The sequence below is a fragment of the Chelonia mydas genome, chromosome 2, assembly GCF_015237465.2.
Source record: "Chelonia mydas isolate rCheMyd1 chromosome 2, rCheMyd1.pri.v2, whole genome shotgun sequence".
In the NCBI taxonomy this organism is placed as follows: domain Eukaryota; kingdom Metazoa; phylum Chordata; order Testudines; family Cheloniidae; genus Chelonia; species Chelonia mydas.
In genome coordinates, this window is record NC_057850.1 from 223443609 (window position 1) to 223467823 (window position 24215).

At 42.3% G+C, this 24215-nt stretch overlaps 1 protein-coding gene across 5 annotated transcripts; it reads left to right on the forward strand.

The window, feature by feature from the left end:
• Window positions 1-150: 150 nt before the first annotated feature.
• ARL5B (ADP ribosylation factor like GTPase 5B) lies at window positions 151-23913 on the forward strand. 5 transcript variants are annotated; one of them, XM_037890820.2, is made up of 7 exons: window positions 784-1004; window positions 4096-4387; window positions 11625-11685; window positions 13010-13157; window positions 18879-18962; window positions 20721-20872; window positions 23251-23913. In XM_037890820.2, the coding sequence occupies exons 4-7, from the start codon at window positions 13014-13016 to the stop codon at window positions 23297-23299; spliced, it is 429 nt and encodes a 142-aa protein (XP_037746748.1). In that variant the 5' UTR covers window positions 784-1004; window positions 4096-4387; window positions 11625-11685; window positions 13010-13013; the 3' UTR covers window positions 23300-23913. The 5 variants fall into 5 exon arrangements, 4 of the variants coding, with proteins under 4 accessions (XP_007058526.1, XP_027676776.1, XP_037746747.1 ...); XM_007058464.4 differs by lacking the exons at window positions 784-1004; window positions 4096-4387 and adding an exon at window positions 151-283; XM_027820975.3 differs by lacking the exon at window positions 4096-4387 and having other exon boundaries at window positions 762-1004.
• Window positions 23914-24215: the final 302 nt, after the last annotated feature.

A 24215-nucleotide genomic window follows, 5' to 3' on the forward strand; every position in this document is an offset into this window, starting at 1 on the left:
CTGGCCGCGCCCGCCCCCTCAGCCCTCGTCGGGGAGCGCGCCGCTCGGCTCCAGCTCCCAGGAGAACGGGGCACCGGGGAGAGGGCTGGCTCCTGTGGACCCACGAGCCCCCTGAATCGTCCCTTTGGCTTCCCGGGGACAACTCCCGTGTGCACGGCCAGCCACGTGCGGAAAGCTCTGTCCGAGCGTTACCAGAGCAGTGCCCCCCCCGCAGTGCGTAACCGGAATAAGAACCAGCCGGGCGGCAGCCCCCTGGATGCCTCGCGAAAGAGAGGCACAAGAGGTGAAACAGGGACGGCCGGGAGAAGCGCGGTATCTTCTCTGCGCGGGTTTTGACGGAGCTGTAGCTCTCTATGGTGCGCGGCATTATTTAGCCAGCCAGGGACCCTCAAACCAACACAATCAGCGCGTGGGTCGGGGCCCAACCTGCAACCGGCACATTTCCCCACCAGCAGCAGTTACCACCCGGCGCTCCTAGCTGGGAGCCGCGTCCGTTACCCAGCGGTTACGGGCCGCTGGGGCTTCGGGTGAGGCGCTCAGCCCCCCGCGGGGGGACAATGGCCGGGGGCGTGCAGCAGCGCAGGCTTCCCGGCGGAGCGGTGTCCCCTGACGCTCCCGTGCGCCCAGGGGCACTAGGACCGCGGGCCGTCGGAGAACGCAACACCCAGCCCCACGCCTGAGGGTGACGCCACGTACTGTTTTTTTCACGTCAGGGTGGAGGGCACGTACGTAATGGCGTGCGGAGTGACGCAAGGCGGCCGGGGAAGGCATTGGCTGCAGTGGCTGGCTGGGGAGGCGGGTTTGAGGGTGGCTCCGCCTACTTGCCTCTCCGGGCTCTGTTCCCTTGCCCGGGACCAGGCGGGGCCGCCGCCTTCGAGTCACCAGTGCCGGCTGGCGCCCCTTTGCGTCGTGGGGACTCTCGGAGCGTGACGTCGTCCGGCCGCGGCCGAGCCTAGCCATGGGCCTGATATTTGCTAAGCTGTGGAGTTTTTTCTGTGACCAGGGTGAGCGGCGTTCGCCGGGGGCGGGGCTGTGCCGGCTTGGGGGAGCCGCTGGTCCGTTGGGGGGCTGCCGGGGAGGGAGGTATGGGGTCCCGGCTGTGATGGGGAAGGGAGGCCCCTCGAGTGTTGAGGGAGCAGGTGGGGGGGGGGGGGTGCCTGGAGCGTGTGTGAATGGGGGTCGTAGGCTGGCATCGAAGCGGGGGAGGTTAGTTCAGTGCGGGGTTGGCTGATGCACCCTATTCTCTCAAACTTACTTTTTCATCACTGCAACAGCAGAGACTTTCAGGGTCTCGCTAGCTACGGTTCCTCTCTCCTTCCGAGTCCTGTGAAACTGTGCATCCAAATTGCGGTCAGCTGGGAAACAGTGCTGTTAAGATAATGTAGTGTTGGCTGTGTCAGATTGAAGGGGTCAAACTTTCAGTGTCTGTGTCTTTGCAAAGTAAGCGGTCATGGGATAAGAAGGAAGGTTCTCTCATGGATTGGTAACCGGTTTAACAAAAAGGAAACAAAGGGTAGGAATAAATAGGTAAATTGTGGTGTCCCCCAAGGGTCTGTACTGGGACCAGTCCTATTCAACATATTCATAAATGATCTGGAAAAAGGGGTAAACAGTGAGGTGGCAAAATTTGAGGATGATACAAAAGTACTCAAGATAGTTAAGTCCAAAGCAGACTGCAAAAAGCTACAGAAGGATCTCTCAAACCTGGGTGAATGGGAAACAAAGTGGCAGATGAAATTAAGTGTTGATAAATGTAAAGTAATGCACAGTGGAAAACATAATCCCAGCTGTACATATAAAATGATGTGGGTCTAAATTAGCTGTTATCACTTGAGAGAGATCTGGAGTCATTGTGGATAGTTCTCTGAAAACATCCACTCAATATGCAGAGGTAGTTGGGAATGTTTACAAAATGTTGGGAATCCATTAAGAAAGTGATAGATAATAAGACAGAAAATATCATATTGCCTCTATATAAATCGATGGTATGCCCACATCTTGAATATTGTGTGCAGGTGTGGTCGCCCCATCTCAAAAAATATACATTGGATTTGGAAAAGGTTCAGAAAAGAGCAACAAAAATGATTAGGGGTATGGAACAGCTTCCATATGAGAAGACAGTAAAAAGGTTGGGACTTTTCAGCTTGGAAAAGAGATGTCTAAGGTGGGATATGATAGATGTAAAATCATGACAGGTGTGGAGAAAGTAAGGAAGTGTTTTTTATGCCCTCTCATAACACAAGAACTAGGGCTCACCAAATGAAATTAATAGGCAGCAGGTTTAAAACAAACAAAAGGAAGTATTTCTTCACACAGTGCACAGTCAAACTGGAACTCTTTGCCAGAGGATGTGGTGAAGGCCAAGATTATAACAGGGTTCAAAAAAGAACTAGATAAATTCATGGAGGATAGGTCCATCAGTGGCTATTAGCCGGGATAGGCAGGGATGACGTCCCTAGCCTCTGTTTGCCAGAAGCTGAGAATTGCCGATGGGATGACCGATGGATCACTTGATTACCTATTCTGTTCATTCCCTCTGGGGCACTTGGTGTTGGCCTCTGTCGGAAGACAGCTTATTGGGCTAGGTGGACCTTGGTCTGATGCAGTATGGCCATTCTTATGTACGTTTAGAGTTGGGTTTACTTTTTTGGGGGGCGGGGGGGGTTCATGATCTTTCTGGCTCCCATAAAATATGACTTTCTTACATAAAATTGCTGACAGGCAAAATATGAATGTTGTTAATTCTATAAAGCTTGTATACACATACTTGTAGTCCCTTGATTTTTGGGGATTCCATTTAAGTGGCGTAAATTAGTTGCACATCTGATACTGATTTGTTTTTATTGCTCACAGTAAGCCATTTTTCAAGTGTTGTTTGGTTAATTATTTGACTTGGTTGAAAGGTGCTAGTTTTATATGTTTGCTTGGTTTTTAAATGCCAAGTAAATCAAAATTGCAAGACTCTAATAAGCTGTTGTAGTGAAGAGTGTAGTTCTTGCCCTTAGCATAAGTATCCATTTTTGAGGGATAGGTTTAGAAGGCTAAGAGTGAAATCCTGACTCCATGGAAGTTGATCAAAACTCCCGTTGACTACTGTGGGGTCAGGATTTCACCCATTGGGTCATTAAGATACCTTAAATTTGCTGTTTAAAGCGAATTGTGAAGCCTAATCAAAATAACTGTTTTCTCTGCATGGTTCATCCTAACCTTTTCCAAAAAAACACTTTGTTTTTTATGTAAGGCTCAAGTTTTGTGTTGGATATTTTTAGTAAAAAGTCATGGACAGGTCACTGGAAATGAACACAAATTGATGGCAGCCTGTGACTTGTCCCTGACTTTCACTAAAAATATCCCTCACACATGTATTTGAGCGAAGTGCTATCAAACTACTAATATATATGGAAATACACATTTTAATATACTGCTTAATGTCACATGTCTCTGATCACTAACAGATAACTGTACTATGGTAGAGGTGACTAGTTTAGAATACTACATTATTATTGAAAGGTGAGAGAAATCAAGCATGTATTAAGGAAAAACAGGAAATAAAGTTGTTATGATATTGAATTAGATAATATTGTGATGAAAGTAGTATGTAAAGTTTGCACAGCATGTTTAACTTAATTCTGTCAGGCACTATTTTCTCCTAAAATGTGCAGACATTCAAATTAGCAACAATGGTCTAGCTAGGGAGGAGCCCAAACACCTGGAACTCCTTTCTCCTCCTCACAACAAAAGACATTGAGCAAAACTAAGGGCATGTTTATACTACAAACTTAGGTTGACTTAAGTTGACATACAGCCACCACACTAATTAAGTCGGTTGTGCATGTCTAGACTACAGTCCTTGTGTCAGTGGAGAGTGTCTTCATTAGCAGCTCATGCGTCAATGTAGAGAGTAGCACACTGTGGGTAGATATCCCACAGTGCAACTCGTCACAGGTGGTTTTGGGAAGGGTTTGCAGTGCCTCGTGGGAATAAAACATTCTTGCATAGGTGAATGGGAACATGGCTTGAATATCCCATGCTGCAGTTTTCTCCCTCTCATGATTTCATCTGCATCCCATAATATTTTGTGCCTTTTTTCAAAAGGCTGGCATAGCCGGATATACACCATCTCTAGAGAAGCAAGGACTCTACACAGCTGTGCTCTGTTGTGGTGAGCGTTGCAAACCCCACGCACCTTATCCTTCAGTATTTCCAGAGCCACAAGAGAAACTGCCCTATGGAACATGGCAGTGTCCTTCAAGTAACAATGCTGTAAGCCATGGAACAAAACAATTCATGGTTGCTATTGGCAGTTGCACAGCAGCTGAACATGGTGGAGCGCTGTTTCTGGACCCGAGAAACAAGCACTGACTGGTGGCATCACATCGTTATGCAGGTATGGGATGATGAGTAGTGGCTGCAGAACTTTTGTATGCACAAGGACACTTTCCGGGAATTGTGTACAGAGTTCTCCCCAGCCCTGTGGCGCAGCGACACTAAAATGAGACTTGCTCTGACTGGAGAAACTAGTGGCAGTCGCTGTCTGGAAGCTTGCAATGCTACCGGTCAGTGGGGAATCAATTTGGAGTTGGGAAATTTCCATTGAGATAGCTGTGGTCCAAATATGGAGGGCCACTAGTCATCTTCTGCTAAGAATGGTTGTGACTTTGGGCAATGTTCAGGAGATACTGCATGGTTTTGCTGCAGTGGGGTTTCCTAACTGCAGTGGGGCGATAGATGGCACACTCATCCCTGTCTTAGCACCAGACCACCTTGATACAGAGTACATAAATGGAAAGGGATACTTTTCAATGGAGTTGCAAGTGCTGGTGGATCACCAGGTGCGTTTTACCATCATTAATGTGGGATGCTCTGGGAAGGTGCCTCACACCCGCATCTTTAAGAACACAGGCCTGTTCAGAAAGCTGCAAGCAGGGATTTCCTTTCTGGATCGCAAAATCACTATTAAAGATGTTGAAATAAGAATATTGATTCTGGAACATCCAGCCTACCCCTTATTCCTATGGCTTGTGAAGCCGTACATCGGACACCTGGACAGGAGCGCTTCAGGAATAGGCTCAGCAAGTCCAAATGGCAGTTAAACAGCCAAAAGCACATTCGAAGGGTCATTGGCACAGTTTGCTCACTAGGGTAGACTTCTGTGGGAAAAAAAATATCCGCATGGTGGTAGCTGCCTGCTGTATGCTTCATAATATGTGTGAAACAAAGGGAGAGAAGTTTCCACAGGGCTGGGGCTTGGAGGTGAATAGGCTGTCTGCTAATTTTGAGCAGCCAGATACCAGGGCTATAAAAGCTCAGCACGGAGCAGTGCATCTCAGGGAGGTTTTGAAAACCCATTTTATTAATGACACACTGTGACGTGTTGCTTTTCTGTTTTTGCATGCGAATAGTCTGAACATTGCCATGACTGCTCTGTGTGTGTAGTAATGTAACGTTGGAAATACACTTCTTGCTTTTCTCTGACAGTGACTCCCAGCACTCACCAACGAGACCCGCCTCCCAACCTACTGCTGGGGAGACAACCCCACAGTCTATTCAGCTCCTGGCCCCCCAAAGGCACTACCGGGGTGGGGTATGTGGGGGGGTATGTACTTGATGCCCGGGGAATGGGCTGCAATCCACCAACTCATCCTGCATGGAGGGCCACCACCGTGGTGGTTATGACTGAGGGGAGTGTGGCCTACTGCTTACAGCGTGGAGGGATAGGAGCCAGGGCTCCTGGGTTCTAGCCACAACTCCAGCTCTGTGTGAACTCGTTCACACACCTAGTGCCTAAGTTTCCCTAGCCATCCCTCCTCCCCCAGTGCTTTGAATTAGTAAAGATTTCATTTTTAAGAAATGGACTTTTATTGCATACATATAAACAAAAATGTGACTGAATTAAACCTTGGAAATACAGGAGGGAAATAAATTCATCTTTTGTTCAAAAACAAACTGGCCTTGCCTGTCGCACATCAGTGTATGTGCAGCTGTGAGTCTGTACACCATCCCCCAGGGTTGAGTGGAAAGGATATTGTACTGGCCCCCCATGCCTAGTGGAATGTGTGTGTGAGGGGGGAGTATGGTGATTTTGGAATGCCATTCTGCAGGGGCTGTGGAGCTTCAAAATGTCTCTCCTGGAGGTCAACCAGACACCTAAACGTGTGTTTGTTCCTTCAGAATCCCCAACGTCCCCCACACTTATTCTCCTGGCCTTTTGTCCTGCTCCTAATGTCCTTTCTTTTTTTTCTTCCCTGTAAGAGCAATCCTCCACACCCTCTGGTCAGCGTCCACTGTCCCAGAGGCATTCATTATCTCATTAAACATGTCATCGCGCGTTCTCTTTCACCTTCGTCTTATCTGGGAGAGCCTCTCTGATGGTGTGGAGGAAGAGTTGAAGGCCACACTTTCAGCTGTAAAACATGCAAAGCACAAAGGAACAATTGTCCGTGCAGACCCAATCTCCAGTGCAGATTTGTTATATAAAAATCACTCCCCAGAATCCACGCAAGTGTGAAGCAGAACATTTTCATTTCTACAAGATATTTATTGAACCAGTTTGCTGTCCCGGCCATGATGAGTACAGCTGGGGGACAAGGGCGCTAGAATGTCTGCAGAAGAGGGGGGCAGCCCATGATGGGATCGTAGTGGCCCAGGGGCCATGCCCCTACCCTTGGTAACATGGGCTTAGTGTGGAGGTCAGGGACCGGCGTTCCCCCTCCCAAACTGCAAGCCTTGGCAGGGGCATCACTGGGGATTGCTTGCTATAGCCACCAAAACGTAGTCATTAATCCCCTGCCCGTAGCCACTGCTGCTCTCTGGCACCCAAGGCACCACCCCCTGCCCAGTCTAGAAACTGGATCCAGGCAGCGGTAAGAGCCTCCCATGGAGCCCGGGCCACTATGGGAAGGCCCAGACCCTCCACCTGCCCTGGTCAGATGTATGGGGTGGCCCATGTCCCCGCACCCTGCCTGCCTAAGGCTTGCAGTTTGTGGAGGAAATGGTGACTCCTGCCACCCAAACCACAACCATGTGAAACAGTGGGCAGTCATGGCCCACCTGATTCCAGTGACCCTGCCTCATTGTCACTTCTGGTTCTGGAGCCCCGGTGGTGGGGGAAGAGGTGAAAAATCATGGCGGGGGGGCACACAGACACTAGTGTTTGCCGCTTGAGTAATTGAAATGAATACTACCACAGTCTCCCGTAGGTGATCCTAGCTGATATTACACTCTTGAGGGTAACAGGTGGCAAGGGAACAGCTGCTGCATGCATCCAGGTACAGACCAGGTCCTTATGCTGCTGGGCTGTGTACTGTGATGATGCCTACCAAATTAATACTGGAGTGGCTTGGGAAAGTGTCCTACTACAGTGGAAGAAATAAGGCAGCCCTCCAGAGAAACCTTCCACAAAGGATTGAGATCTCTATGAAGGATTCCTGGGACATCCCTGTGTACGTAATTCGCAAATCACCCTCTGCCTAGCTGGTCCAGACAATGAGAATCAGCTGCTTTACTTCCATTGGTTATTTAAATAAAAAATAACAAATAAGAATATGTGATTCCACCATATTAATGCTAAGTGCATACTCACTAGAGGTTCCTTCTCTGGCATCACACTCGGCCACGCTGCATTGCTGCGATTGGCTGGACTGCTCTGGGGTTACAAACCATTCCTGATTCTCTGGGACAGTGGATCCCCTACTTGCCTGTCTCCCATCTTCCTCCTCCAACACCACCTCCTCAGTCTTGCCTGCAATGGCCTGAGACTCTGACTCTGAGCTATCCACGTGGCTCTTGGGGGTCATGGTGGGGTCACCGCAGAGTGTAGCCTACTGCAGCTTGTAAAAGTGGCATGTCTGCAGTGCTTCACCATGGTGACTGTTTGCCTCCTTTGCCTTCTGGTAAGCCTGATGCAGCTCCTTTACTTTATCTTGGAACTGCTGCTGGTCCCTCTTGTAGTCCTCCTCCAACGTACTCCAAGAAATCTTCTCATAGATGTCCATATTTCTACAACTTGATCTGAGCTGCACAGCTCTTCTCCCCATACACTCAAGGGATCCACCACCTCCTGTGTTCTCCAGGTCAGAAGTGCTTTTGGATCATGGAGCTGGCATACTCAGCTGGGCAGACAAGCTTTCCACCACAAACAAACAGAAAATGGGAATTCAGAGTTCCCGGTCCTTTAATAGGGAAGGGGCTGTTTCCTGTGTACCTGGGTAAAATTGATGTGTACCAGGCTTGTTATCCCAAGGGGAGCCTCTGACACACTTTACACCAAACGCACTGCATCAGGTAGAATAAACAGACCGATTTATTAGCTATAAAGATAGATTTTTAAGTGATTATAAATCAAAGCGTAACAAGTCAGATTTGGTGAAATGAAATAAAAGCAAAAAGGATTCTAAGCTGATCTTAACACTTTGAATGTCCTTACAACTTAGATGCTTCTCACCACAGGCTGGCTCTTCAGCCAGGCTCTCCCCTTTGATCAGTGGTTCAGTCGTTCGGTGGTGGTGGTGTCTGTAGATGTAGGTGGAAGAGAGAGAGTATGGCAAAATGTCTTTCCCTTTTATCATATCCTTTCTTTCCTCTTGGTTTTGCCCCCACCCCGCTTCAGAGTCAGGTGAGCATTACCTCATTGCAGTCCCGAACTACCCAAAGGAAGGGCATGACTCCCTCCAGGGTCTAACAGATTCTTTTGTTGTTGCGTAAGCCAGTGTCCATTGTTCCTGTGAGGCTGGGCTGGGTTTGTCCCATCCGTGCCCTGACGAAGTGTGAACTGCCTCTTTGTTCTTGGAGAGTTTTCACATGGGCTTGCTTTAAGCCATCAGGATACATTTTCACTCTCATAACTATATACATGAAAGTATAACCTATAACATTACTGTAACAATTACTATAACATCACTGTAACAACCATGCTCAGTGCATTATGAGCCTTCCGAAGACACCCAACGTGACAAACTTTTCATTGGATACCACACAGTCATTTTATAAAGATGAACATGGGGGTGTAGGGTGTCCCCCCAATGTATAGAGTGTCACAGACGGTCCGCATCTATTTGTTCCTTATACAGTAGATGTGATAAATATTTAATAGTCCTAGATGAATATTTTTAAGAAAAGTAATTTAACTTTCATAAAAATTAAAATTCCAAGGCATATCAAAGATTATAACACTTTTGTTATAAATCTAACAAGTATGTACCATTTTTTCAGAGTAAGCTGTAGCTTTCCATCCATGTGATGTTCTGAATATGTGGACTAAAATTTTAAATATGCCTTGTTGAGGCATATATTGGTACCCCATAGTTAAGTCTGAGTTTTAATTCTGTTGTAACTCTTCATTTGCTCATAGTTCTGCTCTGTTTTGAACAGAGTAAAAATACCCTTTGCTGTATTTTCCAATCCAACTTTGCACATGCATAGTGGAAAAATCAAAACAGAAGACTTGTGGTAACTTAACCTGCTTTATAGCTGCCTTTGTCGTGGTTTTTTTTTTCTTAGTGTGAAGAAAATGGTTGCCATTTTAAGGCTACGAATAGTCTTATCTATGTACAGTAGCATGAAAAAGTATTAATGCATCATTTGGCATATCACTGTTTACTACTGGGGGAATTCTGCACCACTGGGCGTGCGCAGAATTAATTTCCCCCCCAGATTTCTTTACTTCCCTGTAGAAAAATGACTTTCTGACAGGGAAGCAAAGGGAAGCTGCAAGAGCAGTCATGCACCATCCCCTAGCTGCGCAGGTACATCGTTTCAGGAACCCGGAGCAGCCAGCAGAGAGGTAAATCACTGCAGGGCTGGGAACACCCCAGCCAGTGGCTTCTGCCCTGAGCCGGTATCAGCTGCTAGTCCCAGCTGGGCTGGAGGCAGAAGAAGATGGGACTTCCTCTTTCCCTGCAAGGAGCATCTGGGGCTGTGTCAGACCCATCCTCAGAAACCTCCCTCAGCTGCAGGAAGCTCAGCATCCTCCCTTGCTTCCTTCCCCCATCTCTCCTCAGCTGTGGGGGGAGGGGTCACTGTATGGGGAGCTGCTCCCCCATCTGCCCAATCGCCATGCATCTGGACCTCCCATACCCAAACACGCCCACCAAGCCTCACCCCGTACACTCAGAACCTGCCTAGCCCTCCATACCCGAACCCCACCCCACTGAACCTCACCTCCTGCACCCAGACCACTTCCCACTGAGCTCCCTGCACTCAAACCCCCCCGATGAGCCCTTGTCACTGGCCCCCAATTAGCTGCACCCAGATCCCCATCCTACCAAGCCCCCCACACCCAGACCTCTCGGCTGAGCCCCAACCATTTTCACCTGGAAGCCCCTGCAGAGTACCATTGCCCCTGCACCTGGAATGCCTCCAACGAGCTCTGTGTATCTAGCTCCCCCACACCTAGACTGCCCACTGAGCTGCCTGCACTCAAATTGTCTCACAGAATCCTCTCACCTGGATCCCCCCACACTGAGCCCCTCCTCACTTGTATCCTGCCTGGCTGAGCTTGCCTGCCATACACCTGATAGTTCTGGGGCAGGCCCAGAGCTTAGGCTGCGTGAGGATCATTTGCAGCCTCACCACTGAGTCTGTGTCCCTGGGGTGGGGAGGCTGCAGGGTGATTTCCCAACTTTGTGCAGCCAGTGCCCTGTGCTCCCCACTGCCATGCTGGATTTATTTATTGACAAATAAAACTTACAGAATTTTGAATGATTGTGTGCAGAATTTTGAATTTTTTGGCACAGAATGCCCTCAGGAGTAACTGTTAAGTAGTCAAGCGCTTGGGGTTCAGGAGTTGCCGTGCTAAGAGTAGAAAGTTATACTTATCCATTTAAATATGGCATCTTCATAGCCTTAAATAATTTATCAATATATGCAATCCATAAACTGAGGCATCTCATTCAGCGTTATATGGTGGGTTAACATAGTATTATATGCAGTCTTTAGATTTACCTTGATTGAGTTGCAAGAAAATTAGTTGAGTTGCCAAGTTCTTCAATTTGCCTGCTGTAAATATTCAGCTTTAGTTTTTGATCTGTTTTAAATATTACTAAAATACTGGTCATTCTGTAATTGTGTTCTTAACTTGAAGTACCTATAGTCTCTCACACACACACACTTTTTGGCTTGCTTTGTAGATCTAAGTCTTAAATTACATACAGTCTTTATATTTGGTTTAACTTCGGAACATAAAATGTACAAGAAATTTCACTTTGGCACATATTCTAATTATTTTCATGCAAACTGAACATATCTAAAAACATTTAAGTCATAAGTACATTGGCAGAACCAAGTTTGCACAGTCAGCGAGCAGTCTTCATGTTCTTATGTCTACTTTATTTCTCAAGCTTACTTTTATATTAATGCTACTCTTTTGCATGAAACAATTGTTTTTTATTAATAATCATTCCTTTAAAATAAAACTTTACCATGGACTTAACTTATGTTCCTTGTAAGTATAATAACTCTTTCTGGAGAAGATACTGGTTTGTGGGTTTTTTAGTCAGGAGTCTTCCATACTCTGTGCAGGCTGTTCACCTAAAACAGGCAAGGCAGCCTTGCCTTTTTTTAATATCAGAAAAGTGGTTAATGTATCTTTGGCTGCTCACAACAGTTTACTTTTGTTTTTTGTGCAGAACACAAAGTAATAATAGTGGGACTTGACAATGCAGGAAAGACCACCATTCTTTACCAGTTGTAAGTATATGAGCGATTTAAAACTTCTGTTTGTTTGATACTTTCTTTCACAATTAATGTATGGGACCTGACTGAAAACTCTGGGGTACCCAGAGCTTAGCTCGTCCAAGGAAGGTATTTGTCATTCAATAATACTTAAGTTTTGTGTGTATAGTAATAAAATAGATACACATGTTGAATTGTTTAGAGCTGAACTTCATGTGAATCAGATACTCAGCACAGAGTATTACAGAGTGCTCTCGAGGACAAAAAATAAATCTCTGCAATTGAGATCTTTGGTAATTGATGAGTGGTAAAATCCTTTCACGCATTGGTGAAAGCTTCCAGAAAGAAACTTAATTTAAAATTCGTATCTGCCTTTATTTTTAGTCAGTTTGCAAAACCCACGTACAGACCATTATTTCCAAAAGAAGAAAAAATTGTCATCTCCCCCGTAGTCAAAGGCATGTCACTGGTGGAACTAACAGTTCCTTCAGAATAATATTTCATCATGCTGCCATGGCTCCTGCAATAAATGGCTATGGTCTGTAGCTGTAGTTAAAAACAAAACAAACTCTTCCTTACCTCACAAGAGTATAAAGGATAAATCTATAAATATTTGGGAAGCACACAATTACTGTGATGATGAAAGTGGTATATACATTTAGATAGAAAGAAATAAAGAATGTTTCCCCAAACCTTTTTCTTCTGTACTCTACATTGACAAAATAAACCATTGTTTTAAAGTTGGTACTGAGGTATTTTCAGCTGCAGATACAGCATTTCTTTCAGAAGCTATTGTGAAATCAGACAACCTTTACATTTTCCACATGCTTTGACAACTTTATCTTCAGATTATTCTAGCAAGATTCAAAAATATTGTCTCTAGTGATGGTGACCTGTTATATCATGGCAACTTTTTTTTGAAACAAGTAAATTTTTTAGATTTTTACTAATATTAACAAAGTGTTAATCAGATTTAAGCTTCACTTTTCTGTACCGGACGTTCATGTATAATTGTATGCATATTTATCCCTATCTATGGTATGTACTACTACAAATGCAGATAAAAGGGCAGTCTCTTCGCTCATTGATTGTAACTCATAAAATGCACCCAAATTGAATAAATCTTTTACAGAAAAGATGTCTCTATATAGCTTTAATACATTATTATTTTATCTTTAATAAAAATTTAGATGAAAAAGACTGTCTTAAATAATTGCTTTAAGGGAATGAAAAGGACTTACTTTTTGTTATACAAACTTGTCACAATATACGACTGATACATTAGGAAGTTTCAAGATATTGCTAATTAGTTTTTGTGGTGTGATGTTGTTTCCATTAGCTTAATGAATGAAGTGGTCCACACGTCTCCAACCATAGGAAGCAATGTTGAAGAAATAGTCGTAAAAAATACCCATTTCCTTATGTGGGATATTGGAGGACAGGAGTCATTACGGTCATCGTGGAATACCTATTATTCAAATACAGAGGTATGTGAAGTTGTTCCCAAAGTGTAAAATAAAGCAAATAAATGTAGATTTCAGTCCTGATAGCTTGGGTGGAGATTACATTAATGGGATATGGAAGAATTTACCCATATGTGAGGACAGAATTTAGGCCCAAATGCAGTAGATGATATAAGGTCATGGCTCTGTATTTTCATTAAATCAAGCTTTCAGATTAGTGATTCTCAGCCAGGCGTCTGCATAATCCTGCGGGTACACAGCGGTCTTCCGGGGGTACATCCGCTCATGTAGGTATTTGCCTAGTTTTACAACAGGCTACATAAAAAGCACTGGCGAAGTCAGTACAAACTAAAATTTCATACAATGACTTGTTTATACTGCTCTGTATGCTGTACACTGAAATGTAAGTACAATATTTATATTCCAATTGGTTTATTTTGTAATTGTGTGGTAAAAATGAGAAAGTAAGCAATTTTTCAGTAATAGCATGCAGTGACACTTGCTTACAAAATCAGAAATAAAAGTAGTTTTTAAGTGAGGTGAAACTTGGGGGTATGCAAGACAAATCGGACTCCTGAAAGGGGTACAGTAGTCTGGAAAGGTTTTGCGCCACTGTTTTAGTGGAACAAAAATTGTGTTTCAAGTGAACAGAGTAATTCTTAATGTATTTTAACTCCAGACCTAGATCTGCACATCTGAATATGTGTATTAGCATAGATACTTCAGGCTCAGGAGATATTTTAGTGTTTTTTTTGTTTTGTTTTGAAATTTGTCACCTGCTGCTTAGGCACCCTGTAATTGAGTAGTACAGTAGAAACAAAGATACATTATGTATGTGTTTAGAATGCCTTGTAATAAACCTCTATATGAGGGGATGCTGGGCTTGAAGGTTCTGAAGCAAAAAATACTTAGAATACTCTTCCATCCTATTCTAGACAAATGATATTATTTGTCCTCTGGGATTAACAGTCCAGTTGGGCCTGCCGGTATATGCACAGCTTGTATTTTAGATTTCAATGGTTTTATTAGAGTTTTGTTTAAAACACAGGTTTTAAGTGAAACTGTTTTCTAACTTGTTTGAGAAAAATAAGACCAACATATACATCGCATTTCTCCACAGTGAATACAAAACTTAATTGGGGATGGAGACCGCAGGCAAATGGTTTAGCTTCTGTTCTCATGCGTAGTAGTGTTTTTGTGAAGCAGTGACAGTAGTGGAAAGAGAACAAAAGTTTTGCTATGCAGCACTGTATAAAAATGGTCAGCAGCTGCTGCTGCATTTATTCAGGGCACAAAGTAATGCCAGCTGAGTTGGAGGAATGATATAGCAATAAAGCTGCCATTGATAGAAAGATCAGAGGTGACTTCAGCTGACAAATGTATTGTTTCCACTTTGGTTTATAACACTGCAAAGATGGGTTTCAGAGTAACAGCCGTGTTAGTCTGTATTCGTAAAAAGAAAAGGAGTACTTGTGGCACTTAGTCTCTAAGGTGCCACAAGTACTCCTTTTCTTTTTACTGCAAAGATGAACATCTTTGGGTTTTTTTAATTGCTGACCCCTAATAAAGCTTGTGCAGCATGTATTAAATCTCCATAACTTCAGTTTGCATGTGCAAACCTCAGTCATCTGTCACAAAGATCTTCAGACGTTGATATTTAATACCTTAATAAACATAGACAGAATAGTTTAGAAAAGAACAAAAACATACACTACCTTATTGTTGAATAGCCATTCCACTTTCCAATAGGCTGCCTTCCTGCTACCTAAATTCATTTCTCTGCTAGTCTCTGCAGCAGGAGTTCTTACACATCACTTCCCTCAGGCTAGCACTGGAATCCTGCTTCACCCAGAAAGACGGCAGCAGAGCCCTGGGTGCTGCCTGTCTTGCTTCAACAGTCCGCTGGTGCTACTAACAAAGTAGTATAGATTGCTCTCCTCCCTTTCAAGAAATTGCAGTCCTTGCACAACACTCCAAGACTTACAGGGGCTGGAATTTGGGGGAAGAGCCTGAATCTGTTAAAGACTATCCCAGATGGTAGCATGAAGTCACGTAGCCAGCTTGCGTTCTACCAACAGCTTCACACAGGGGAGCCACTATGATGCATTGTTTCTTTTGTGTTCAAATGGAACCTTTTCCCAAGTGTGTGTAGTTTATAGCAGATATGACAGTTTACTGTATTATGATGACTGGTAATCGCAGTGCGAAGGTCCGATATAATAGGACACAATGAGAAGGTGCCATTGTGGTAGTTGCATTTTTCATTCACATTTTGAAGAATTATATGTAGACGGTGTTTTTTTTTTAAATATATATATATTGTGGTCCATGTCTACAGATAACTAGTTTATCAAACAGTTATTCTGATCTTCAGTATTATAATTACATATATTAGTATTATGTCCACTGCAGTTTTACTTTTATTTGTACAGTCCTAAATAAATCTATGAATCTATAGCCATATATAACCACAGTTTTAATGTGTAGCTAAAACTAAATGTAATCTTAATGAAACAGTTTTAAAAATAGTCCCAGTTTAAGGCCTTTCTAGCTAGTTTCTCAGGTGGTAAAAACCATGATTTTACTTGGTAAAAGCCACCTCTCGTGAATACTGTCATCCCTGGTTTCAGAGCCCGGGTCAGCTGACTTGGGTTTGTGCTACGATGCTAAATAATATTGTAGATGCTCTGGAGCCCAGGCTCTGAGACTGAGCAAGGTGGGAGGGTCTGAGAGCCCAGGCTCCCTTCAGTCCATAGTGGAGCTCCTTCTTCGTTCAATGGGAGGTTTGCCCAGAAATTGAGTGTAGAGCTTTGTGTGGTGGTTAACTTTTTAATTCTTTCTTCTATTCAGTATCATTCAGTGGAAAAATGCTCCCCTTTAAGACCGTGTTATTTCTGCTCTTTCTTTTCCTTCCTCAGGCTTCTCTCTCTCTCTTCCCCCGCTGTTTTCTGTCTCTCCATTTTCTTCAGTGAAGCCACTGACTTCGCCTGTCAGTGGGCTTCATTCCCAATTCATCTTTTTTCCACCACAAAAATGTGAAATAGTTGATGACACTTTATATGTCAGCATTGTTGGGATTTCCTCTCTAACATGAGATTAATGGCAGGAGAGATCTGGTCTATGGGTTGCAAGTTTGACATCACTGGTCTAGAGATTCCAGTTAGAACAAGGGCCCTTAAGTGCTATGTGAATGCAAAGCTCAGGCCTCCAACAAGCACTGAGATCTTCTCTGTGCTATTGACAATTAGATTTTTTTTTTAAGCCCAGATAGTAATAGGTGAAAATGTATTTTACAGTGCATTTGGGGGAATCCAACCTTAGACATTTTCTGATACATAGGGCACACTGACTAAGTGATCATTGCTCTGTGCCTGGCTTTCAACTATGCAGTCACCAGGGGTCCAATTTCCATTATGCACATGACTAGCAAGTCCACATCTGACTACACATGTGTAATCTGGGATTTGCATGCACTTGTGTAGCAGGGTATGTACAATAGTCAGAACGCACGAGACAATCTTGGGGCTGATAATCCAACCTTAGATCACCAGTAAAGTATACTATTTTATTTATTTTATATATATATATCATGTAGGGCTGCTGATTAATTGCAGTGAGCTCATGCGATTAACTCAAAAAAATTAATCACAATTAAAAAAATTAATCACACTGTTAAACAATAGAATACCAATTTAAATTTATTAAATATTTTGGATGTTTTTCTACATTTTCAAATATATTGATTTCAATTACAACACAGAATACAACGTGTACGGTACTCACTTTATATTTTTATTACAAATATTTGCACTGTAAAAAATTATAACCAAAAGAAATAGTATTTTTCAATTCACCTTATACAAGTACCTAATCCTGAGAGCATTCCGTGCCTAAAAATTATGCACACAATATTTTAAAATTATGCAAAATTCTGCTAATTTTATTTGTCAAAATAATACTCCATAATCATGCCAGTTTCAATTATTTTGGTAAGTTATTTCAAAATACGTGTCAGCAAGTCTGTTTGTAACAATACAGACACACACACAAATTCCCGCAGGAACAGAGTTAAAGAAACCCCTATGACAGCCCAGTTCCTGTTTCTTCCTCTCCTCCTGCTCCCTGGGGCCAGACACCCACAATCCTGCCCCCATAGAGCCCAGGGATACAGAGGGAGAAACAGCCTGATGCTCAGTACTAGGCTTACATGGAGTTTCCTACCCACCACCCTCTCCTTCTCTCAGGGCACGCTGGGAACTGCAGCTGCCAGGAACCCTCTAGCTCCCTTTCCCTCCCCCCCAGTAGCGTCTTCTGTGGGCGAGCTGGGCTCTGCTGGATCCAGTGGCCCCTAGTGGCAACTAGCAGCACTTGAAGCCCATTTCTGTGGGGGAAAGGAAATTCTGCGCGCACGTTAATTTCTTCAAAATTCTGCATTGTGCAGTGGTCCAAAATTCCCCCAGGAGTATACACCTGTCAGGGATGATTTAGATAATATTTAGTCCTGCCATGAGTACAGGAGACTGGACTAGATGACCTCTTGAGGTCCCTTCAAGTCCTGTGATTCTATACATTCTGTTCTGCCTGAGGGGACAGAGCCTGCCCCACTCCTACCTCCTCAGAAACACCCTGAAGCCCTGCCCCTCCATGCCGAGCATGCCGCAATAGCGAGCAAGAGGGACTGGATGTCATGCTGTCTCACACGCACGACTGCCCATCCCCGCTCCCCCCCCCCCCCCCCCCCCGTGGTGATTTACATTTCTACCAACTACTCCAGGCACCCAAGCCGACCTGCCTGGCTGCCAGGGAGTGGCACCGTGACCGCTCTTGCGGCTTCCTTTGCTTCCCCGTCAGAAGTCATTTTTCTGTGGGGAAGCAAAGAAATCTGCAGGGGACATGAATTCTGTGCATGCACAGTGACACAGAATTCCCCCAGGAGTAAAATACCATAGTGCAATCTCTTTATCATGAAATCACAACTTACAAATGTAGATTTTGTTGTTGTTACATAACTGCACTCAAAAACAAAACAATGTAAAACTTTAGAGCCTACAGGTCCACTCAGTCCTACTTCTTATTCAGCCAATCGCTAAGACAAACAAGTTTGTTTACATTTACAGGAGCTAATGCTGCCCGCTTCTTATTTACAATGTCACCTGAAAATGAGAACAGGCATTTGCATGGCATTTTTGTAGCTGGCATTGTAAGGTATTTACATGCCAGATCTGCTAAACATTCGTATGCCCCTTCATGCTTTGGCCCCCATTCCAGAGGACATGCTTCCATGCTGATGATGCTCATTAAAAAAGTAATGCGTTAATTAAATTTGTAACTGAGCTCCTTGGGGGAGAATCGTATGTCCCCTGCTCTGTGTTTTACCCACATTCCGCCATGTATTTCATATTATAGCAGTTTTGGATGATGACCCAGCATGTTGTTCATTTTAAGAACACTTTCACTGCAGATTTGACAAAATGCAAAGGTACCAATGTGAGATTTCTAAAGATAGCCACAGCACTCGACACAAGATTTAAGAATCTGAAGTGCCTTCCAAAATCTGATTGGGACAGAGTGTGGAGCATGCTTTCTGAAGTCAGATGTGTTGGTTAGGAAAGTCCAGGTCTGATATGCATAAAGAACATTTACTGACCAATAAGTCTCTCTGGCAAAGTTCAGACTATAGAAAATACATAGATGGAACCTTTTTACATGTAGTCTGAGAAAACCTTTTTCTTTTATTTTCCCTAGTTCATCATTCTTGTTGTTGACAGCATTGACAGAGAACGACTTTCTATCACAAAAGAAGAACTTTACAGAATGTTGGCTCATGAGGTATATTTAAAAACTCAGTATTCCAATACATTTGGATTGTAGGCTTCCTTTTTTGTTAGCACCCAAATAATTATAAACATGAAGACTTAACCTTTTACAAAACAAAGTTGTTTTGTTAGCATAGGTATTGATGTACATTAACTGTGCTTTTTAAAAATTTTAGATTGTCGGTGTCTAGACAAGAACAGTCAGAATATCATGAAAAATACATGCTCCATGTTCTAACACTCTTAGGAGGGTTCATTCTATTGTAACAAGGTAGCAGTTTCTTTTATAAAAGTTATACAGATTATAAAAAGTTTTTGTATGTTTAACTTCATGCTGTCTGACTTGTACTGTTTTTCCTTCCTCTGTCTTACAACTACAGTTAAAAATGAAATTTTGAAGACGCTTAAAAGCTTCTAAAACAAGTTTTGAGATTAGTTTTCACTGCTGCTTGCATCCTATTAATGTAAAGAATCATAAATAGTGTTATAAATGCTTAATCTTTGGATGATGCTTGCTTCCCTTCTGATCTAAAATGAAGTTTAGCTATGAGCAATACTCAGTGTTATCTGAGTGGTTCATAATCTATTTCTAAAAATGAAAGGAAATTGTCTGTAAATGGGCCAGTTCAATAAAAATAGTTTTTGCTCTGGGTCTGGAGATGTAAAATATGTTATAAAATGGATGGGAAGAAGTCTTTTGTTCAAAATCTTCCCTATGATTTCAAAATGGATCCCAATATTGCAAACACCTATTCAAATACTGCCTCAGCATTGGGGGGGAGGACTACATGACCTATTAGGGTGCCTTTCAGCTCTACATATCCATGATTCTAAGAAGTCTTAACTCATTTGAGTTGTCCTGATGACTGACTTCAGTCAGACTAGTCTATAAGTTAGGACTACTTGTGAGAGTATGGATTTGCAGCACTGGACCTTAACTTTGCTTTTGTTTCTTCAAAGCATCCAGACATAGAAATGGATCTCCACTAATCCTAGCAGATTAATTGGTATTGAACTCTTAAAATTTGACCTAATGGTTTCTTGATTATGAAATGTCTTTTTTCTCTCTTGCCCTGCTCCAAAAAAATCTGCTGTTCCTATTTTTGTTGCCTTAGTTACATGGAAAGTATAGACAACATTCTAAACGACTCACATCTAACTTAAACTATTCAAACATTACTAGTAAGGACTGCCCTTTAGTCAAAAGTGACAAAGGTCTTAAGATATGAAGTGGATTTGTTAAATTATGAAGTATAGTTTCTTCCTTTCCTGTCCTTATAAAATTTCTAAACATTTAATTTTATTTAAAAAAAAAAAAGCACCTAGAGTTGGAAGTAATTTCAGCGGAATGATGGCATGTTAACTCTTCGACTCTGTCATTATCTCACTTAAAGATTTCCAGAATGTTCCTCCAATAGTAATCTAATTGTCTGAACATACTGAGCTGCTTTAGAAAATATATCATTTATTGTGTCTTCAAATTAGTCATCAGTGAAGTGTGGCAAGACCAAAGGACCAAGAAGTGAAGCAAACCCTAATTTGATGCCTGAGGAATGTTAGTTAGAACAGCTTTCTAAATGAATCATTGTTTTTCTTCCACTATAATTTATTGTTGTAGAAAGCCTCTCAAAGTTAAATGTTACTGCATAATTTTAATATAGAATGACTTTACTGTAACTGTGGGAAAATATATTTGACATTATATAACCTTTTAGATTTTTATCATAACATTGGCATCATAAGTACTATACATATTCTGTCTTGCTTCCAGGATTTACGGAAGGCTGCAGTTCTCATCTTTGCAAATAAGCAGGACATGAAAGGTTGTATGACAGCTGCTGAAATATCTAAATACCTCACCCTTAGTTCTATAAAGGATCACCCATGGCACATTCAGTCCTGCTGTGCTTTGACTGGAGAAGGGTAGGTGTCAAGTTAAATGATTCTAAGTTCAAGAATGTAAAATAAATGGAAAACTGTGTGATTTAGAAGCTCATTGGCACCGGTCTAGATCTTTTGAAATAGGATTTTTCTTATTCTCACCTTTGCAGACATAATGACATCTTAAATGTATCTTCCCCTTGGCTAACCTCTGGATCTTCCTTACAGCTGAATCCTCCAGCTTTAACTGATAGTATTTTTCAGCCGTTCGAAAGAATGATGTTCTATGCTCCTATTGACTCTCGCTATGTCGACTGGCTAGCCTACTTGCTCTTTGCTTAGTGTCTGTAATACCCGGGTGACTGCTTCAACTCTCTATACACTAGGGCAGCAACGCTGACTTGATCAGAGGGTAAAGAATATAAATAGGGTGTGGCTTTCAGTGATCCTCACAGTAAGGCTGAAAGCCACACCCTATTTATATTCTTTACCCTCTGGTCAAGTCAGAGTTTTTCTCTTGTGTAGAAGCCAACAAATATTTTAGTGCTCCTGGAAATCCCTACCAGGAGACTTCCACCCTTTCATCCTGGAATGTCTTTTTAATATGCAGTCCTATCAGACCTTATTTTGACTTTTCACATGTATACTCAAAAAGACATGTTTGCCAACATTCACTATGGCATGAAGACCTACTTTGTTACTGGTGTAAAACCTGTTACCTATATGCAGTTGATGTAATTGACTTTTAAACTTCTATCTCAGTTATGCCAGCAAAGTTACAAAAATTTAAAACTGAGCTTTCCTCAGACCCCTTGCCTTCACAGATGAGACATTCTTGGTGTCTGACAGGAGCTAACCATGGGTTTTTCTTTCAGATTCAGTTACCCAGTTTTCCTAAGTGCACTAAACTTCCACCTTGATTTTCAAACAGCCTCATCATTTGTAGAATTCATTTTGTTTCAGCAGTAAAATAGTAGAAGAATATTCTGTGATAATGCTGCCTCAGGGCTTCAAAAGTAGTGGATATAACAGATCATTCAGAAGTTTAAAAAAAAAAATCTTCCCCACAATGATGAAATGTGAAGTTTACTTTTCAGATACAGCTGGGACTGTCCTGTGAAGTGAGTATCTGCCTGTACCTCTATCACTTTCCCTGACCTCTGATAATGGGAGGTGCTGACCCATTTTTGGTCTATTAATTTTGGATATTTATTTCCAAAAATTAAGCCACTGACATGTCCAACGAGCGACTATTATTTTTGCTAAAGGCAACTTTGATGGGTAACTCATGAGGATCTGGTTTTGTGTAAACAGATCTACATTTTCAGGTCTAATTATTTCCTTTCATATTTAAATTGGTGATGTACTTACTGTAACTTTGTTCTTAATATGGAATCTATGTAATTCCACATTCTCATTTCAAAATTTATTGTAGGTAAACATTAATTAAGCCAGTGCCTTTTTCTTTAATGTACGCAAAATAGAATTTTATTTGTTCACTTAATTTGAATCATTTGAATACTATTTAAAAAGGCTTTCTTTAATGAAAAGGAAGGATCACTCTCTCCTTGGCCCTATTACGTTACCAAAATTAAAGCTGTTAATAGATCATACTGTGTAGGGTTTGACAGTATACTATAGCCAAAAGAGAAATGTCACTGGCAGTTGTATATTGATGGATTAAAACAACATTGGTGCTTCTTAGCTGTCAACTTTGAGTTTTAGCCAGACATGATTTTGTGTTAGCCTCACCCTGGCATTCAATGAAGATCTAATGTAAGCAGCATTTGAAATGTGATATTTGTGTTAGCCCTAAGGCAACAGTTATCAAACAGTGGGTCGGGACCCCATTTTAATGGGGTCACCAAGGTTGGCGTTAGACTTGCTGGGGCCTGGGGCCAAAGCCCGAGCCCCACTGCCCCAGGCCAAGGGCATCAGCCCTGGGTGGCGGGGCTCAGGTTACAGGCCCCTGCCTAGGGCTGAAGCCCTTGGGCTTTAGCTTTGCGCCCCCTGCCCAGGGCAACAGGCCTTGGACGGGCTCAGGCTTCAGTCCCTCCTCCTGGGTTTGTGTGGTAATTTTTGTCTTCAGAAGGGGGTCACGGTGCAATGAAGTTTGAGAACCCCTGCCCTAAGGCATGGTGGTAAGTCATCTGTACTGCTATGTGGGAAACCCATTAAGATTTTTATATCTTTCCTTTCATTCCTTGGATGATATGTATTGAGAGTAGCATGTTTTGGCTCTGGAAGGGAAATTGAAGCTGGACTTTCTTTCATGTGATTGTATCTTTTGGCTTTAAAAGAAATCCTACCTAGGCCATGTGCACCTGTAATTAATGGCGAAAGATGGTGCTTTTTGGTAGGATGACTTATGTGAGAGCAAATGGTTAAGCTTCATTGCGACCTCTCTTATTAATTTTCAGATTATGCCAAGGTCTGGAATGGATGACCTCCCATATCGGAGTGAGATAACTTGTTGCAAAAGAGACTGCATCTATTTATTCTGTGAACATGAACATTTTCCTGGTACTTCTGGTTGCTAAGGGAGCAACCATGTTTAATTTATAACGACAAAAACCTCTGAGCAGCACTTGAATCAAGTGCAGCTGAACTGAAACACAAAGTATTTTTAACTTTTTTAATGCACTACTCTTCCACAGGATGAACGTATGAATCTGTTTCAGTATCAAAGTTCTCCTGGCTATTCTAATTTTTCAGTGGTTGCCTTGTAAGATATCTTTCATCATGGAAAATATTTCACACTTGATTTTTGTAATGATGCAAACTGTTTCTGTAATTTACTACCTTAAATTTCTTCATTAACACTGGGGAAAAAGTGAGTAGATTGACGTATACCCTAGCATAACTTTAATGATTTCAAAAGATTGGGCTGTCTGTGTTCAGATGGCCCAATTGCAGATATGGCTATCTCCAAGGCAGGTTTTAGGTATGTTAAGAATTGTAATAGTCAGCATTGAAACAGTTATTTATGGTTGTTGATATGCTTGGGGTTTTTTTGGTTTTTTTTCATATGTGTAAGTGAATTTCTGCCTTAAAATAAAACATTCCCTTTTTTATTCCCATGTGAGGTAAGTAGTTCTGGGTCTTATTTTTACCTGAAAACACAACTTTGCAGGGTGGATAAAAATCAGAGTTATTATTTAATTAAAATGCATTTTTCTTTTTAAAAATGAACCAGTTTAAATATTTAAAATTGACAACATATAAAGAGCTAAACTTTGTGTAATCTTTTAAAATCACTTAAAGAAAAAATTCTGCATCCTATATCCAGCACACTTAAATCGTTTTATTTAACTAAGAAACAACTTTAAAATGCTGTTTTGTATATTTGTAATTTAATTCCAATTTCCAAATACAGCTTGACACA

Coding starts and splice junctions, on each gene's coding strand:
- ARL5B (XM_027820975.3), top strand. CDS start 959: ATGGGCCTGATATTTGCTAAGCTGTGGAGTTTTTTCTGTGACCAGG. Junction 1,005..11,624: donor GAGTTTTTTCTGTGACCAGG/GTGAGCGGCGTT, acceptor TTTTTTGTGCAG/AACACAAAGTAATAATAGTG. Junction 20,873..23,250: donor TGTGCTTTGACTGGAGAAGG/GTAGGTGTCAAG, acceptor ATTAATTTTCAG/ATTATGCCAAGGTCTGGAAT.